Source organism: Ovis aries, chromosome 4 (assembly GCF_016772045.2).
Source record: "Ovis aries strain OAR_USU_Benz2616 breed Rambouillet chromosome 4, ARS-UI_Ramb_v3.0, whole genome shotgun sequence".
NCBI lineage: Eukaryota > Metazoa > Chordata > Mammalia > Artiodactyla > Bovidae > Ovis > Ovis aries.
The window spans coordinates 57,101,077-57,119,860 of NC_056057.1; the positions used below are offsets into that span (position 1 = coordinate 57,101,077).

The 18,784-nt window shown below is 36.8% G+C and overlaps 1 protein-coding gene across 2 annotated transcripts in view; it reads left to right on the top strand.

Annotated features, from left to right (window-relative positions):
- Nucleotides 1-18,784, top strand: part of BMT2 (base methyltransferase of 25S rRNA 2 homolog) — an 80,240-nt gene that overhangs the window by 24,721 nt on the left and 36,735 nt on the right. The window contains exon 3 of one of the 2 annotated variants that reach the window (XM_004007878.5): nucleotides 7,793-7,963. The exons of the other annotated variant lie outside the window; for it this stretch is intronic. Coding sequence (XP_004007927.2) covers nucleotides 7,793-7,963 — 171 coding nt within the window. The remainder of the gene's footprint in view (nucleotides 1-7,792; nucleotides 7,964-18,784) is intronic. 2 annotated transcript variants of the gene reach the window in all.

Genomic DNA, 18,784 nt, shown 5'->3' on the forward strand with positions numbered 1-18,784 from the left:
AGAAAAGGTGTGACAAACCTAGACAGTGTATTAAAAAGCAGAGACATCACTTTGCTGACACAGGTTGGGATAGAGAAAGCTATGGTTTTTCCAGTAGTCATACATGGATACGAGAGTTGGTCCATAAGGAAGGCTGAGCACTAAAGAATTGTTGATTTCAAATTATGGTGTTGGAGAAGATTCTTGAACCCCTTGTATTTCAGGGCAATCAATCCAGGGAATCCTAAAGAAAATCAATCCTGAATATTCATTGGAAGGACTGTTGATGAAGCTCCAATACTCAGACCACCTGATGCAAAGAGCCAACTCATTGGAAAAGACCCTGATACTGGGAAAGATTGAAGGCAAAGGGAGAAGGGGGTGATAGAAGATGAGATGGCTAGATAGCATCACTGACTTAATGGGCATGAATTTGAACAAACTCTGCAAGATAGTGGAGGACAGAGGAGCCTGGCATGCCATAGTCCATGGGGTTGCAGTCATACATGACTTAGGAACTGAACCTCAACAACTGAAGGATATCTTGTTTGCTGGCATATTTTGGCAGTTATGAATAAATGCTATAAGCACCCATGTGCAGGGTGATTTGTAGAAATAAGTGTTCCTTTTTTGGTAAATACCAAAAAACTTGATTGCTGGATTATATGGGAAGAATATATTTAGTTTTGTAAGAAGCTACCAACTATTTTCCAAAGTGACTGTACCATTTTGCATTCCCACTAGCAGTGAATGAGAGTTTTGTTCCACATCTTCAACAGCGTTCAGTGTTGTTAGTGTTCTGGATTTTGGTCATTATAATAATGTATTGTAGTAGCTCATTGCTATTTTAATTTGCGTTTATTTCTCCAATGATATATGACATGGAGCATCTTTTTTTAAGCTTATTTGAAATTTATATACCTTCTTCACTATGGTGTCCATTTAGGTGTTTTGCCCATGTTTTAATCAGGTTGTTTATGTTCTTAATGTTGAGTTTCAAGAATTCTTTGTATATTTTGGATAATAGTCCTTTATTAGATACATCTTTTGCAGATATTTTCTTCTATGACTTGTCTTCTCATTCTCTTGACATTGTCTTTTGCAGAGCAGAAGTATTTTTATTTTAGTTAAGTCTAGCTTCTCAGTTTTTCCTTTTATAGATTGTGACTTGCATTTGACCATGACTTTTTAGATACAACATCCAAAGTCATCTAGATTTTCTTCTGGAAATTTTTAAAACTCTCTGAAGAGTTTTATAGTTTTGTGCTTTACATTTAAGTCTGTAATCCACTTGGAGTTAATTTTGTGAAGGTTGTATTGTCTGTCTAGGTTCATTTTTGGTATTCAGGATCCAGTTTCAGCATTATTTGTTTAAAGACTATCTTTACTTCACTGTATTGCCTTTGCCCCTCTGTCAGAGATCAGTTAAGTGTATTTACATGTACCTATATCTGGACTCTCTATTCTGTTCCCATTGATCTATTTGTCTATTGTTTTGCCAACAATATACTGTCCCTGATTACTACTAATAATAGTATAGTAATGGCTTTATATTATGTCTTGAAATCAGAATGTATCAGTCCTCCAACTTTGTTCTTCTCCCTCAATACCGTGCTGGCTATCGTGGATCTTCTGCCAATCCATGTAAACTTCAGAAGCCATTTGTTTTGTCGATACGGTATTTTGCTCTGCTTCTGATTGGGATTGTGTTGAGTGTATAAATTTGAGAAGAGCTAACATAGTGACAGTATTGAGTCTTCCTATTCATATTCATGGAATATCTGGCTATTAGTTCTTTATCCTCAGCTTTTTAGTTAATCTCTGATTTGAAATGTTTTTTCATATCTGCAATTATTTGATTATATAATTAACATTGAAGTGTTACATTACAATTTTCTTCTCTTTTATAGCTGTTTTTATTTTTTCTGTTTTTAAGAATTTCCATCTACTGAAAAGTTTCGATTTGTCTTTCCTTCTAATAGAAACTTGTATGGTTACTGGGTTTATTGGACATTTTTTTATGTGTTTTGACTATTACGTTGGAGTGTCTCTGGACGTATAGGTAGGGGTTTGTGTGACTTACTTGGTTTCTTAAATCCATAGAGCCTTGTTTGATTGCTACAAATATATAAGTGGAGTTCCTTTAATAAATACAGTCCTCTTTTGGCTGATGTATGAATTTTTTAATGGGTATAACTTATGTCAGTATGCTCTTTATTCTTCATTGCTTCATTCCTTCCCTTTATCAGCACACCTCCAGAGATACCCGCTTTTTGCATGGTGCTTCCTTTCTCCCTCAGAAATAATAACCTTCTCAAGGCTTTCACCTTCGGCGACAGCCCTTCTCATTCACCTTTCAAACTTTTTCTTTTTGGCCTTCCTGTGGCTAATGCTTTATTTCACTGCATTCTGCATTCTTAAGGTTTCTCCACTCAGAGTTGGACTGTCTTGGTAGTAAACCTTAGCTGGTATTATCTGTTTTGGTTTTTTTTTTGTCACGTTAGAGATCCCACCATACCTTCCTCTTTTACATAGTCCTCATTTGACTCTGTACTTGGATAATTCCAAAGCCAACTTAGTTGGCCTCAGATTTTTATCTCCAAATTACATGTATGCTGCTGCTGCTAAGCACTTCAGTCGTGTCCGGCTCTGTGTGACCCCATAGACGGCATCCCACCAGGCTCCCCCGTCCCTGGGATTCTCCAGGCAAGAACACTGGATTGAGTTGCCATTTCCTTCTCCAATGCATGAAAGTGAAAAATGAAAGGGAAGTCGCTCAGTCGTGTCCGACTCTTAGCGACCCCATGGACTGCAGCCCACCAGGCTCCTCTGTCCATGGATTTGCCAGGCAAGAATACTGGAGTGGGGTGCCATTGCCTTCTCCAATTGCATGTATAATTAGGTACTATTCCAGTTTCCTAGTTATGCCATAGTTATGAGCTGTTTGTGCTCTTATCCTAATGATTTGTATATTTTTTGGAACTTGTGTATGGAGATTGGTATTTAGATAGTGGTTATTATCCTGTGAGTATCTGGAATCCTAGCCCTTTAAGTATTTTGCCATCTAGCTTCTGGGTAATTATGAGATTGAGCCATATAAATTTGGTTCAGTTTTGCAGTGTTTGTGGATCAAGAACTATTGAATATCAGCAATTCTGTATGGTTCCACCTAATAATAGAAAGGTAAGCAATCTTTTTACCCTTGTGTATATGATAAAGGTATTATTTTTAGTATTAATTCCAAGGTTTTAAGGCTGTATTTAATTAACCCTACAGAGGTTTAATTAACATACAATAAAATACACCCATTTTAGTGTACAGTTCAGTGAGTACTGATAGTTGTTTACACTTATGTACAACCACCATGTCAAGACATAAAACACTTCCATCACTCTAAAAAGCTCTGATGTATACCTTTGTAGTCAGCCTTATCCCCCACTCCAAGAAACCAGTAAACTTCTGTCATTAGGTAGGATTTCTAAAGGCCGCATTCCTACATTGGCCTGTCAGTCTTTCATGATCTCAAGTTTGCTCATCTCTCCAAGTGTCACCTGGCTGTCCTCCCTCTCTTTGGCCTCAGGGCCTTTTCATTTATGAGTCCATCAATGCGTTTTCTGCCTGGCACTTTAAATTTCACATGCCTTGAAGTGATGTCTGTCTCTGCAGGATCCATGATGCTTTTCTCTTCGTTGACTTTGCTCATGCTGTTCTCTACCAGGAAAGGACTTTCCTCCTTAACTAACATTCTTCCTAGCCTGATTTATTCCTCCTCATCTTTCTAAAATCAGATTTTATACTACTGATTTTAGACTGGATGGTAGATATTTATAAATTGTATTTTCTTTATTATATAATTGTCTCCTTCACTAGTTTGAGCTCCTTGAAAGCAGCAATGTCTTCTTCAATTTGCTTTCCCATCACCTGTGTGCCTGGCACATGATAGGTAGTTAATAAATGTTTGATTAACGATGAATGAGTTTCAACTCTTGTATATAATTTGAGTTAAAATTAAATCTCCATAGGATCAGTTAAAGACATCTTTAATAGATATTTAGGCAAACTGAAATTGAGCTAATAGTACTTTTTAAGTGTGAGGAGAAATGGGCATTGTTTCCTTAGACACCATAGTTGTACTTGCAAAAATTAGTTTTAAAGTACTTTTTCAGTTCTTCTCTAGCTATGTGTTTATGGAACTGTACCAGGCAGTGTCTGTGGAGAAAAATAGTCCATCTTTGTTCAGAGAATGAGCTATATGGAATAATAATGGTTTGAAGTGAAGTGAAATGAAGTTGCTCAGTCATGTCCGACTCTTTGCAACCCCATGGACTATAGCCTATCAGGCTCCTCTGTCCATGGGATTCCCCAGGCAAGAATACTGGAGTGGGTTGCCATTTGCCTCCCCAGGGGATCTTCCTGACCCAGGGATCGAACCCAGGTCTCCCACATTGCAGGCAGACACTTTAACCTCTGAGCCACCAGGGAAGCCCACCTTTAAGACTCTGTAAAGAAAGATTTGTTTAGCTTCCTTTCACATTCACTTTAAACTTTGATAAATATACCAGTTAATTGTTTAATTGTGTGTCTCCTGTCATATAATAAGCTCAAGGGCCAGAGGTAAATCACAGCAGTCTTTTTTCCTGTAAGTTTCTTGTCTTTAATAGCTAGTGAATATCTTGAATTGATTCTGTGGTTCATATTTATTGCCCTGTTACATACCCAGGCATGGTACCCTACTATATTCATCCTAAAATTGTATTGTGTATTAGTCACTCAGTCGTGTCCAACTCTTTATAACCCCTCGGATAGTAGCCCGCCACGCTCCTCTGTTCATGGGATTCTCCAAGCAAGAATACTGGAGTGGGTTGCCATTTCCTTCTCCAAAATTGTATTAGGTATGAAGAAAATCATTTAACATTTAATGTTAATACCAGTCGTTAGTATCTGATTCTAGATAACAACCTGATATGGGCTTATATTTTCCAATATATCTTGAAAAATCTGCATTTTAATATTCATTTATTTATTTTTTTTAATTTTAAAATCTTTAATTCTTACATGCGTTCCCAAACATGACCCCCCCCTCCCACTTCCCTCCCCACAACATCTCTCTGGGTCATCCCCATGCACCAGCCCCAAGCATGCTGCACCCTACGTCAGACATGGACTGGCGATTCAATTCTTACATGATAGTATACATGTTAGAATTCCCATTCTCCCAAATCATCCCACCCTCTCCCTCTCCCTCTGAGTCCAAAAGTCCGTTATACACATCTGTGTCTTTTTTCCTGTCTTGCATACAGGGTCGTCATTGCCATCTTCCTAAATTCCATATATATGTGTTAGTATACTGTATTGGTGTTTTTCTTTCTGGCTTACTTCACTCTGTATAATTGGCTCCAGTTTCATCCATCTCATCAGGACTGATTCAAATGAATTCTTTTTAACGGCTGAGTAATACTCCATTGTGTATATGTACCACAGCTTTCTTATCCATTCATCTGCTGATGGACATCTAGGTTGTTTCCATGTCCTGGCTATTATAAACAGTGCTGCGATGAACATTGGGGTACATGTGTCTCTTTCAGTTCTGGTTTCCTCAGTGTGTATGCCCAGCAGTGGGATTGCTGGGTCATAAGGTAGTTCTATTTGCAATTTTTTAAGGAATCTTCCACACTGTTCTCCATAGTGGCTGTACTAGTTTGCATTCCCACCAACAGTGTAGGAGGGTTCCCTTTTCTTCACATTTATTGCTTGCAGATTTTTGGATCGCAGCCATTCTGACTGGTGTGAAGTGGTACCTCATTGTGGTTTTGATTTGCATTTCTCTAATAATGAGTGATGTTGAGCATCTTTTCATGTGTTTGTTAGCCATCCGTATGTCTTCTTTGGAGAAATGTCTATTTAGTTCTTTGGCCCATTTTTTGATTGGGTCGTTTATTTTTCTGGAGTTGAGCTGCATAAGTTGCTTGTATATTTTTGAGATTAGTTGTTTGTCAGTTGCTTCATTTGCTATTATTTTCTCCCATTCAGAAGGCTGTCTTTTCACCTTGCTTATATTTTCCTTTGTTGTGCAGAAGCTTTTAATTTTAATTAGATCCCATTTGTTTATTTTTGCTTTTATTTCCAGAATTCTGGGAGGTGGATCATAGAGGATCCTGCTGTGATTTATTTCTGAGAGTGTTTTGCCTATATTCTCCTCTAGGAGTTTTATAGTTTCTGATCTTACATTTAGATCTTTAATCCATTTTGAGTTTATTTTTGTGTGCGGTGTTAGAAAGTGATCTAGTTTCATTCTTTTACAAGTGGTTGACCAGCTTTCCCAGCACCACTTGTTAAAGAGATTGTCTTTACTCCATTGTATATTCTTGCCTCCTTTGTCAAAGATAAGGTGTCCATATGTGCGTGGATTTATCTCTGGGCTTTCTATTTTGTTCCATTGATCTATGTGTCTGTCTTTGTGCCAGTACCATACTGTCTTGATGACTGTGGCTTTGTAGTAGAGCCTGAAGCATTTCCGCTAAAGTCAGGAACAAGACAAGGGTGTCCACTTTCACCGCTACTATTCAACATAGTTCTGGAAGTTTTGGCCACAGCAATCAGAACAGAAAAAGAAATAAAAGGAATCCAAATTGGAAAAGAAGAAGTAAAACTCTCACTGTTTGCAGATGACATGATCCTCTACATGGAAAACCCTAAAGACTCCACCAGAAAATTACTAGAGCTAATCAATGAATATAGTAAAGTTGCAGGATATAAAATCAACACACAGAAATCCCTTGCATTCCTATACACGAATAATGAGAGAGTAGAAAAAGAAATTAAGGAAACAATTCCATTCACCATTGCAACGAAAAGAATAAAATACTTAGGAATATATCTACCTAAAGAAACTAAAGACTTATATATAGAAAACTATAAAACACTGATGAAAGAAATCAAAGAGGACACTAATAGATGGAGAAATATACCATGTTCATGGATCGGAAGAATCAATATAGTGAAAATGAGTATACTACCCAAAGCAATTTACAAATTCAATGCAATCCCTGTCAAGCTACCAGCTACATTTTTCACAGAACTAGAACAAATAATTTCAAGATTTGTATGGAAATACAAAAAACCTCGAATAGCCAAAGCAATCTTGAGAAAGAAGAATGGAACTGGAGGAATCAACTTGCCTGACTTCAGGCTCTAATATTCATTTAAATTATAAAAATTGGGACAAACAGTAATGGTCTCTTGATGGGTAGGAATAATTTCCAGGTATTATAAAAATCACTATTATATTCAAACCTTTGTTCTTTCTGAATGTATACCTTTATAATATGATACTTTTTTACCTGAACTAGATTTTTATGTTCTTCTTTCTGTGTTGGCAACCTGATTTTGTGCCTTTGTCTTTATAAACTAGGAGGGATCTGAAAAACAGCTGTGCTACCAGCAGAGCTGGCTCAAAATTAACTGTGACTACTGTTCTTTTTGAATGTGTCACTGAATAGCAGAGTTATCTAAGCTCTTCTGGAGGAACTATGTTTTAGCTAAGAATAAAGTTCAGCAAAACATATAGGTATTGTGCTTCTGAAAAAACACTTCTAATTTATTAAACATAATCTATGATCATGCTTTGTTGTATGGTAATTGTAAAAATCTGAAAGTGCTACAGGTACTCAAATTTAACCTCTATGTGACATTTTAAAAATATGAAACTATAATTTGAAAATTTCCCATTTTTATTAATAAAGGGTAATATTTGTCCATTTTTATTTTATATCCATACCTATTGGTTAAAATATAACTTTATTTTGCATTGTAGTGTGTGCAGAGAATATTTCCAAAATGGTGGGAAGAGAAAAGCACTTGAAAAAGATGAGAAAAGAGCTATACTCGGCACTAAGACCACCCCAGCCTTAAATACGCATGAATCTTCTAAACTTGAAGGTCATTTAACCAACCTCAGCTTTACAAACCCTGAATTTATAACTGAGTAAGTATATCTGTGTTAATAATGTAAAATAATGGTTTACAACAGGTAGTGGGCAGTTTGCTTCTCTGGTACTGTTAGTTTGAGAAATGTAAATTTGTAATACTATTACATAGGAAAGTAGTATAAACTTTTAAGGGACATCTGGGAAACTAATAGTTCCATAGCATAGATTGGTCTTACTAAAACTGAGAAAGAATCATTCATTAAATGTTATAATAATTATATTTATGGTAATACAAAATATGAAAACAGCAAAATCCAATTAAATTAAATTTAAAGTGGCTGTCCACTAACAAAGAAATCACAAATAAAGAATTGATAGAAGATGACGATGACGACTTATCCAGTAGTCATGTATGAATGTGAGAGTTGGACTGTGAAGAAGGCTGAGCGCCGAAGAATTGATGCTTTTGAACTGTGGTGTTGGAGAAGACTCTTGAGAGTCCCTTGGACTGCAAGGAGATCAGCCCTGGGACTTCTTTGGGAGGAATGATGCTAAAGCTGAAACTCCAGTACTTTGGCCACCTTATGCGAAGAGTTGACTCATTGGAAAAGACTCTGATGCTGGGAGGGATTGGGGGCAGGAGGAGAAGGGGACAACAGAGGATGAGATGGCTGGATGGCATCACTGACTCGATGGACATGAGTCTGAGTGAACTCCGGGAGTTGGTGATGGACAGGGAGGGCTGGCGTGCTGCAGTTCATGGGGTTACAAAGAGTCGGACATGACTGAGCGACTGAACTGAACTGATGATGATGACGATGATGACAATCGGGCTTCTGTGGTGGTTCAGCTGGTAAAGAATCTGCCTGCAATGCAGGAGACCCAGGTTCGATTCCTGGGTTGGGAAGATGCCCTAGAGAAGGGAATGTCTACCCACTCCAGTATTCTTGCCTGGAGAAGTCCATGGACAGGAGAGCCTGGCAGGCCACAGTCCATGGAGTTGCAAAGAGTTGGGCATGATTGAGTGACTAACACATAGATTATTAATAGAATTAACTGCCATTATTTTATTGTCAATATAAAAACCTGCCCGCTGGTAATACATATGCATATAGGCACAAATTTTATTTAATAAATACATGAGTATTTTCCCAGTTTTATTGAGATATAATCGACATATAGGGGCTTCCCTGGTGGCTCAATGGTAGAGAGTCCACCTGCAATGCAGGAGAAATGTGGATTTAAGCTCTGGGTCTGGGAGATCCCCTGGAAAATGAAAAAGCAACCAACTCCAGTATTTTTGCCTGGGAAATCCCACAGACAGAGGAGCCTGGCAGGCTACAGTCCATGATGTCGCAAGAGTCAGACATGACTTAGCGACTAAACTACCACCACCAGTCGTCATAGAACATTGTTTAAGACATAGAACAAAATGATTTAATATGTATATAATGTAAAAAGATTACCACAGTGAGTTTAGTTAACCATACCTCTCCTCACCTAATTATCCTTTTTTCCTTATGAGAACTTTTATTAACACCAGTTATCAAATATTCAATATAGTATTGTTAACCATAGTCACCATGCTGGACATTATATCTCCAGAACTTAACTAGAAATACCTTTCACCCAATCTCCTACCTTCAGATCCTTAGCTCTGACAATCACAAATCTGATTTCTGTTCCTATCAGTTTGATTTTCTTTGCTTCTCCATAGAAGATCATATAGTATTTGTCTTTTCATGTCTGACTTCACTTAGTGTAATGACCAAGGTCCATCTGTATTCTGAAAATGGCAAGATCTCCCCCTTTTTTATGACTAAATAGTATTTCACTGTGTATTCAATGTAATTAATTACTAATAGTATTAAAATTATTTATATATGGTAGTATCAGAATAAGTTTGTGGAATCAAGTAATATTTTATTACTCCCTTAGAATAATTCTAGAAACATTCCTGACAGACACTGAAGGCTAAACCATGGAAATTAAATTAGATTCTTTAAACAGTTACACACCTGTGATTTAATAACATTTCCTTTGGTTATTTTGATTTTACACCATGTTGAAATATCTAGTTGGGTATTTCTTTTTTTTTTTTGCTTAGTCACTCAGTCGTGTCTGATTCTTTGTGATCCCATGGACTGTTGCCCACCAGGCTCCTCTGTCCATGGGGATTCTCCAGACAAGAATACTGGAGGGGATTGCCATGCCCTCCTCCAGGGGATCTTCTCAACTCAGGGACTGGACCCAGGTCTCCCACACTGCAGGTGGATTCTTTACCATCTGAGCCACCAGAAAAGCCCAGTTAGATATAAACAATTTCACGAAAAAATTAACACATGTTTGATTAATTCTGTAGGAATAGATCTTTACCTTTATTCAAAGGTTACTACAAAGCTTACAAAGCATAATGAGTTGCTAAACAGCTTATATCTCAAGTATTCATTCTTAAGTATTTAAAAAATATTGACCAGTGTAAGAAATTATAGGGACTTCGCTCGTGGTCCAGTGGTTAAGTCTTTGCACTGCCAGCACAAGGGACATGGGTTCAATCCCTGGTTGGGGAACTAAGATCCCACATTCCACATGATGTGACCAAAAAAAAAGAGAGAAAGAAATTATATAGTTACACAACTACCAAAAAACCAGGTACATATGGAAAATATGAATCTTAGCATTTTTATATGGTTCTTTATTACAGGCTCTGTTTCATTGTTGAGATAACCCTGTTTGTTACATCATTGTCATATTTTCCTTTAATTCTTTAAACATGGTTTCTTTGAATTTTTTGAGCATTTCTATAATAGCTGATTTGAGGTCTTGGCTAAATGCAGCATTTGGGCTCACTCAGAATCTTTCTATTTACTGCTGTTTTTCTAGAATTTGGATTACACTTGCCTAATTTTCCTGCATGTCTCATCACTTTTTGTTGAAAACTGTCCAATATATTTTTGATCATTTGTTATAGGAACTCCTGTTTGGATTTTTCCCACAAGGAAGATGGGTACTGATGTTTTTTTTAGAAGTCTGCCTGCACTTAGTTTGTGGGATCTGTTTCCCTGGCAGTTTGTACATTACTATTTTTAATTTTTTAGGGTGGTTTGCTAGGGTTGCAACTGTGTCTAGACAGATTAGGGGTCAATGGTAAGTCAGAAGTTGTGCTCAAACACCTCTCTAAACCTGTGAGGCCTCCAGCCTTTGCCAGTGGATGTGTGTTGATTTGGGAGAGTACATTTAAAATTAAGGCAGTTTTCAAGTCTGCCTCACCTTTTGCTTTCCGTCAGGTCCTCATGGGTCTCCCTTACACGTACATGTTCATTTAGCCTCCCAACCAGCCAAGGCTATGTGAAGAGTTTCTGTAGCCCTTCTGTGTGTCTCTCATTTCCGGAATCTTTGTGGAATTTCTAAATTTCTAACCAGCCTTCCAGTCTACAGTTCAGGCCAACCAAAACTGCAACCTGAAGCTAGCATAGCTGCTTACATTCCCTGTTTGTTCCTTACCAAGTTTGTTACTTAATTCTGTGTGTGTTTTTCACTCTTTACTCAAAATCCCTTTAACCCTTTCCAGAAGTGAAGTTGCTTTTTTTCACAGCCAGCCCTATCCTCAAATAATTTCCATACCAACTGAGCAAAGGGTGAAGGTAATGAGAGTGGCTTAAGGCAGAGGCACCACAAATCCCCACTGTTGTTAACCAAGTTCAGCTAATTTTCATGAATTAACAGTTAGCAACATGTTTGTGTATGTTTGAGCCCTCAAATGGTTGTTTTTCATGATTGTGTTCTTTGTTAATAGTTGTTTCTTGAAGAGTGTATTTGCCAGCTTCTCCCTTGCTATAGTCAAATTTCAATCTCTGGTTTACTTTTAAAGGAAAAAGAGTAGTTTTAAGTATTTAAAAGAAATATGATTGTTTATACATCATTGTTTAACTATTAATGTCATTGTTTAACTATTGATTGTTTAATTTTGAAGTTAAGCATTGAAACATCTTAGCCTAAGATGGCTAGGTTTAGATTTTTTTCATTCTAGAAACTATTTCATACAGCATCTGGCCCCAGTATGTTCAAGTATATTTATTCTTCCTATTCATCTTACTCTTACTGCAGCCTGTATTCTAGTATTGTGGAACTATTTAAATTTCCCTAGTGGTATATGCTTGGTCTCACTGGCAGTTGCAAGTGCAGTATATCCTTTTTCTGATCAACTATTGCTATATTACGTTAGGATATATTTGAAATATCTTCCCTTTCAGAATTTAACTTGAACATCTCAAAAGAATTGATACTCTGGTACCAAAAGCAAACTTTTTATAGCTCTATTACAGTACTTCTCAGGTTGTATTAATTATTTTTCTGACTACAAATTAAATAAGATAACAGTATGAAAATGTGGAAAAATTATTACTCAATTCTGGTTACATTTAGGTATATTTCTTTCCAGTCCTTTTAATAGGCCTCATTTCTTACACAATAGAGACCATATAGTATAAAAATTTTTATGTCAACTGCTCTTCCTATGCTATTGAAACAATCATTCTGCATTATATTTTATCATAATCTACCACTATATGCATCTAAATATAAAGTGATCCTCAATACAAAATAATACTCAGTTTTCCCAAAGAGAATTTCTGCTCTCTTATACATAACACTTTCAGAGAGGTAGATGAACTAGTCAAAGGTCAGATGTTTATTTATAGATATTATTATAGGATTATATGTGCTTATTGCTATCTGAATCTGTTTGACTTGTGATTTTGCATAGCAGGCTGCTCAGTCGTGTCTGATTCTTTGTGACCCCATGGATTATAGCCAGGCTTCTCTGTCCATGGAATTTTCCAGGCAAGAATACTGGAATGGGTTGGGATCTCCTCCTCCAAGTGATTTTCCCCACCCAGGGATTGAACCTGAATCCACCTGCATTAGTAGGTGGATTCTTTATCACTGTGCTACTTGCAAATGTAGATAGCAAAGATTATCTTTTTCCCCTGTCTTAACCCAAAATAAAGTCATTTTGATTTCTGGGTTCAGATACGTTCTCACATAGCAAAAATACCTTTGGTCTTTTTTCACTTACGTTTTATGAAGACCAAAAATTTATTGTTGCTAGAGTCACTTTTTAAATAGCATCTATAGTTCAGAATTAAGATGTTACTTTTTGAATTTTATCCCAAGCCCCAGTTACTGCCATTCTTTCTAATAGTAAGATAGCTCTGTCCCAGCCCTGCTTCATCTTGTACATATATACTTGTAAATGATATGAAATAAGTACTTTGATGCCTTTTAAAAAGTTTGATTTTTTTTTGCAAAACATTTACCAAATAAACCATATTCTGGGTTGTAAAACACACCTTAACAAATTCAGAAAGATTTGAGTTAGAAGGTATTCTATAGAAGGTATTCTCTCAAGCCACAACAGAATTAAACTATAAATCAATAACAATGAGAGCTCGAAGGGCCCAAAATGTTTGTAGACTATCTAATTAGCATATGTGTCAAATAAAAAGTCACAGTAGAAATTTTTAAATATTGATACTTTGGACTAAATGAAAATGCATCTTATCACAATAGAAGAGCTCTAGTGAAAGCAGGCTTAGAGGGAAATTTTTAACATTGAATGCATATATTAGAAAAGAAGAAAGATGTAAAATCAGTAATATAAGCTTCTACCTTAGGAAACTAGGAAAACAAAACCAAATTAGATCTAAAGTAAGAAGAAAAGAAATAATGAAAATTAGAACAGAGATTAATGAAATCTGAAAGAAAACAGGGAAACCACAGAGAAAATCAGTGGAACCAAAAGTTGGTTCTTTGAAGGGCAGTAAAACTAATAAACCTCTGGTCAAACTAACCAAGAAAAAAAGACAAATTACTAATATTAGAAATGAAAGAAAGCAATCACTACTGATACCATGGATGGTAAAAGGATAATACAGGAATATTATAAATAACTATGCCCACAAATTTGATAACTTAGATGAAATGGATATGACTGTATATATAAAAATGATGACCAAAAATTATTTTTGGAGGGCTTCTTAAACTAAATATGCTTCCTTGGTAAGATATAAAGCATTCCCCCCAAATTCTGTTGAACTCAGTTTATAAGATTTTTATTATAGTTCTGTATATTATGCCCTCAATAGATAGTAAATTAAAGATTTACTATCTAAAACAGTTTATTATCTTAGTAATTAGAATTGAATTAAATTTGATCTAATAAAAATATAAAGCTAGTTAGACTTATGTAGAATTACAGAAAAGTAATTTAGAAAATAGGGTCTTTGGTGTTTTAACTAACAATTTACCATTTTCTAATGAGTTACTGCTGCCGCTGCTGCTGCTAAGTCACTTCAGTCCTGTCCAACTCTGCAACCCCATAGATGGCAGCCCACCAGGCTCTCCCGTCCCAGGGATTCTCCAGGCAAGAACACTGGAGTGTGTTGCCATGTTCTTCTCCAGGGCATGAAAGTGAAAAGTGAAAGGGAAGTCGCTCAGTCGTGTCCGACCCTCAGCGATCCCATGGACTGCAGCGTTCCAGGCTCCTCCATCCATGGGATTTTCCAGGCAAGATTACTGGAGTGGGTTGCCATTGCCTTCTCCGAATGAGTTACTTAAAGCCTAGTAAAACTCATCCTAAAATGTCAGTGAATGTTATTCCCTTTATAGGGTTGGCAGCTGCTAAGTCACTTCAGTCGTGTCCGACTCTGTGCAACCCCATAGGCGGCAGCCCACCAGGCTCCCCCGTCCCTGGGATTCTCCAGGCAAGAACACTGGAGTGAGTTGCCATTTCCTTCTCCAGTGCACGAAAGTGAACAGTCAAAGTGAAGTCTCTCAGTCGTGTCTGACCCTCAGCGACCCCATGGACTGCAGCCTACCAGGCTTCTCCATCCATGGGATTTTCCAGGCAAGAGTACTGGAGTGGGGTGCCATTGCCTTCTCCGAGGGTTGACAGAGGCATGTCCTATTACCTGTTGTATAATTCTTAATGATAACTTAGTGGTTATTAACAATCAACCTCTTCCATTTCTTCTCTATCTTTTAAAAAAAAACTCTTCATCTTAATACATGTACTATATAAGGACATGTCCTTTTATCAGTCCATTTCTTGTCCATTCTTAATATTAGATTGGTGTAAAAGTAATTGTGGTTTTGCATTGTTGAACTTTGCTGTGTGATACTGGAATACATTCTTAAATAAATGTGGTTATTTTATACGTCATTTTAATTCACATTTCTCACTTTATGTTTTTTTGCTAATGACTTATTACTTGCTGTTTATTTTATATTTATTTTAGACTAGGGAAATGATGTTAGACAAAAAGCAAATTCCAGTGATTTTCTTACTAGAGTTCAAAATGGGTTGTAAAGCAGTGGAGACAACTTGCAACATCAACAGCACATTTGGCCCAGGAACTGCTAACGAACAGACGTACAGTGCAGTGGTGGTTCAAGAAGTTTTGCAAAGGAGATGACAGCCTTGAAGATGAGAAGCGAAGTGGTCATCTACTGGAAATTGACAGCAACCAATTGAGAGGATCATCAAAGCTGATCTTACAACTACATGAGAAGTTGCCAAAGAACTCAGCGTCAACCTTTCTACAGTCATTCCTCATTTGAAGCAAATTGGAAATGTGAAAAAGCTTGATAAGTGGGTGCTTCATGAGCTGACTACAAATCAAAAAAGTTGTCATTTTGAAGTGTCATCTTCTCTTATTCTGTGCAGCAACAATGATTGGATTGTGACATGCAATTAAAAGTGGATTTTATACAATAACCGGCAACAACCAGCTCAGTCATCAGACCAAGAAGATGCTCCAAATCCCTTCCCAAAGCTAAACTTGCACCAAAAGAAAATCAGGGTCACTTGTAGTGGTCTCCTGCCCATGTGACTCACTACAGCTTTCTGAATCCCAGTGAAACAATTACATCTGAGAAGTGTGTTCAGCAAATCAATGCGATGCACCAAAAACTGCAAAGCTTGCAGCCAACTTTGGTCAACAAAAAGGGCCCCATTCTTCTCCATGACCATGCCCAACTGCCTGACAACAACCAGTGCTTCAAAAGTTGAACAAATCGGGCTATGAAGTTTTGCCTCATCCTCCATATTCACCTGACCTCTCGTCAGCTGACTACCACTTCTTCAACCATCTCGACAACTTTTTGCAGGGAACATGCTTCCAGAACAAGCAGAATACTTTCCAAGAGTTCATTGAATCCCAGAGGACAGATTTTTATGTTGTAGGAATAAACTTATTTCTCACTGGCAAAAATTAGTTTACTATAATTGTTCCTCTTTTGATTAATAATGATGTGTTTGAGCCTAGTTATAATGATCTAAAATTCACAGTGCAAAAGCACAATTACTTTTTCATCCAAAAGCACAATTACTTTTTCACCAACCTAATAGCAGCACATCCCCTTTTTTCCCTTTTACATGTGGTTCCTGTGTTCTCTACTCTTCATTTTCATATCATCCTTTGGCACTTAATTTACTTCCATGATTTTGGTTACCATGTATATGATGATGATACCAAATCTGTATTTCCAAATCAGAGCTCTGATCTGATCTTCACATATCTAGCTGCCTGCTAAACTTCTCTGGTTGTGTTATTGCCTGTGAGATACCTTTATATCATGAGCAAGCTAATATTCTCCCCTTTTCTACTGAATCGCCCAAATTTGTTCCTCTTGCAGTATTCCCTGGTTCATTAAATGTGTTTGTATGCCTAAGCTAGAAACTTAAAGATTTTTTTCTTTACTCCTTCGCTATCTCAAGGCTTCCCTGGTAGCTCAGCTGGTAAAGATTCTGCCTGCAATGCAGGAGACCCTGGTTCAATTCCTGGGTGGGGAAGATCCCCTGGAGGAGGGCAGGGTAAACCACTCTGGTATTCTTGCCTGGAGAATCTGCATGGACAGAGGAGCTGGTGGGCTGCAGTCCATGGGGTCACAAAGAGTTGTACATGACTGAGCAACTAAGCACAGCACAGTGCAAATTTAACAGTTCTCTGTATCAATGAGTTACTTCAATGGAGTTATTAACCTATTGTTGACAAAGCCTGTGAGATACCTTTGTATCATAAGCAAGCTAATATTTTCCCCTTTACTACTGAATCACCCAAATTTGTTCCTCTTCCAACGTTCCCTTTTTCATTAAATGCGTCTGTATGCCAAAGCTCAAAACTTAAAGATTTATTCTTGACTCCTTTCCTATCTCACTTTGCACATCTAGTATCACCAAGTCCTGTTATAGTTTCCGAGTTATCAATATCATTTCAGTCTGTCTGCCCCTCTGTGTCCTCTTCTCCCACCAGGGCAATTACAATAGACTCCTGTTTCAAGTTTTACTGCAGTTCATTCTCCACAGTTCAACCTGAGAATTTTATCTGAAACATAAACCTGATGCTCACTTGGCAAACTCTCCTGACCATTCAGGGATTTTCTTTTGCTCTGAGATAAAATGCAGGTTCCTTAGCATAACATAAAAAATCCTTCGTTATTGACCTTTGCACCCTTCATTTCCTTAGTACCTTTTCTTTTTAACTATATGACTCGATAATACTGATCTTCCTTTTATTCATATAAAATTCTAGCTTCTGCCTGGTGTTTTTCCTCCCTCCTACAAGCCAGCATTTAACCCCTTCAACCTGCATAATTTCCTTTTAATCCTTACATAGTCTTAAACATTCAACACTCTGAGGAAGAACTTCCTTTACTCCTAGGTTCGGTATCATCAACAAAGCTACATACTTCTCTAACTAACAGCAGATCTCAAAATATGATCCATGGATCTCTAGAAGTCTCTGAAGCCCTTTTGGGGAGGTCTGTGAGTTTGAAGTATTTCATGTTAATATTAAAATAGTATTTGCCTTTTTTACAATGTTGCTATTTGTACTGATAGTTTAGAAGCAGTGGTAGATAAAATTACTGGCATCTAGGCAGTGAAACCAAGTTATATTAATAGTCATTGTATTCTTCATCGTGAACCCACAATTTTTTTTTAAAAAAAGGCCAGTTTCAATTTAAGGTTGTTGGTGATGAGACAATAAAAATTATAAATTGTATTCAGTGTAACTCTTGAGTAATTATCTATTATGTCATATGATGAAATGGGAAGTACACAAAAGGCAAACTAAAACATCATGGCATGATTAGCTATTATCTATTTAGCCAGATTTGCAACAACAACAACAAAAAATGTTAAACAATGTCACTTTTCTCATTAACATTTTTATGTTGGAAAGTAGATTTTTTTTCAAAAATATTATGTATGTTAACCTATGATTTTATTTTTGCTGTTTTTTAAATAAAAAATTTTTTTCTCAGCTTGTTTCTATACAGTAAATATCAGTTGATATAATCTGTATGAACAAAAGTTCTTTGAGATCTTTAGTAACTCAAGAGTGGAAAGGAATTCTGAGACCAAAAAGTTTGAAAACCCCTGCTCCAATGCATTATATTTTTCTTATTCTGTTTATGGTTTATCTTTCCTCTTAGACCACACTTTGTAAACCCTGTGAAGGTAAAGTCTACATCTGCCTTGCAGCTCAGCTCCTAGCATAGTGAAAACACATACAAGATCCTCAATAGATACTTGTTAAGTTAAATAAATGTATTCAACAGGATATATTTATTATCTTGCATATTATTGAAAATGTGAGTCTCAGGCAAAGAAAATATTTTAAAAATCAGAAAATAGATATAGAAATATAATCTGCATCTGGGATTATTTTGATTGTTGGAAATACATAATATCATCTGGATATACAGAATATCACCTGAATCAGTCTGGAGAAAAACTGTATAGTAGAAGGAGAGAAAGGAAGAGAGAAACCTCAGTTACGGAACTTTAGGTAGTGCTTATGTATAATAGGAAT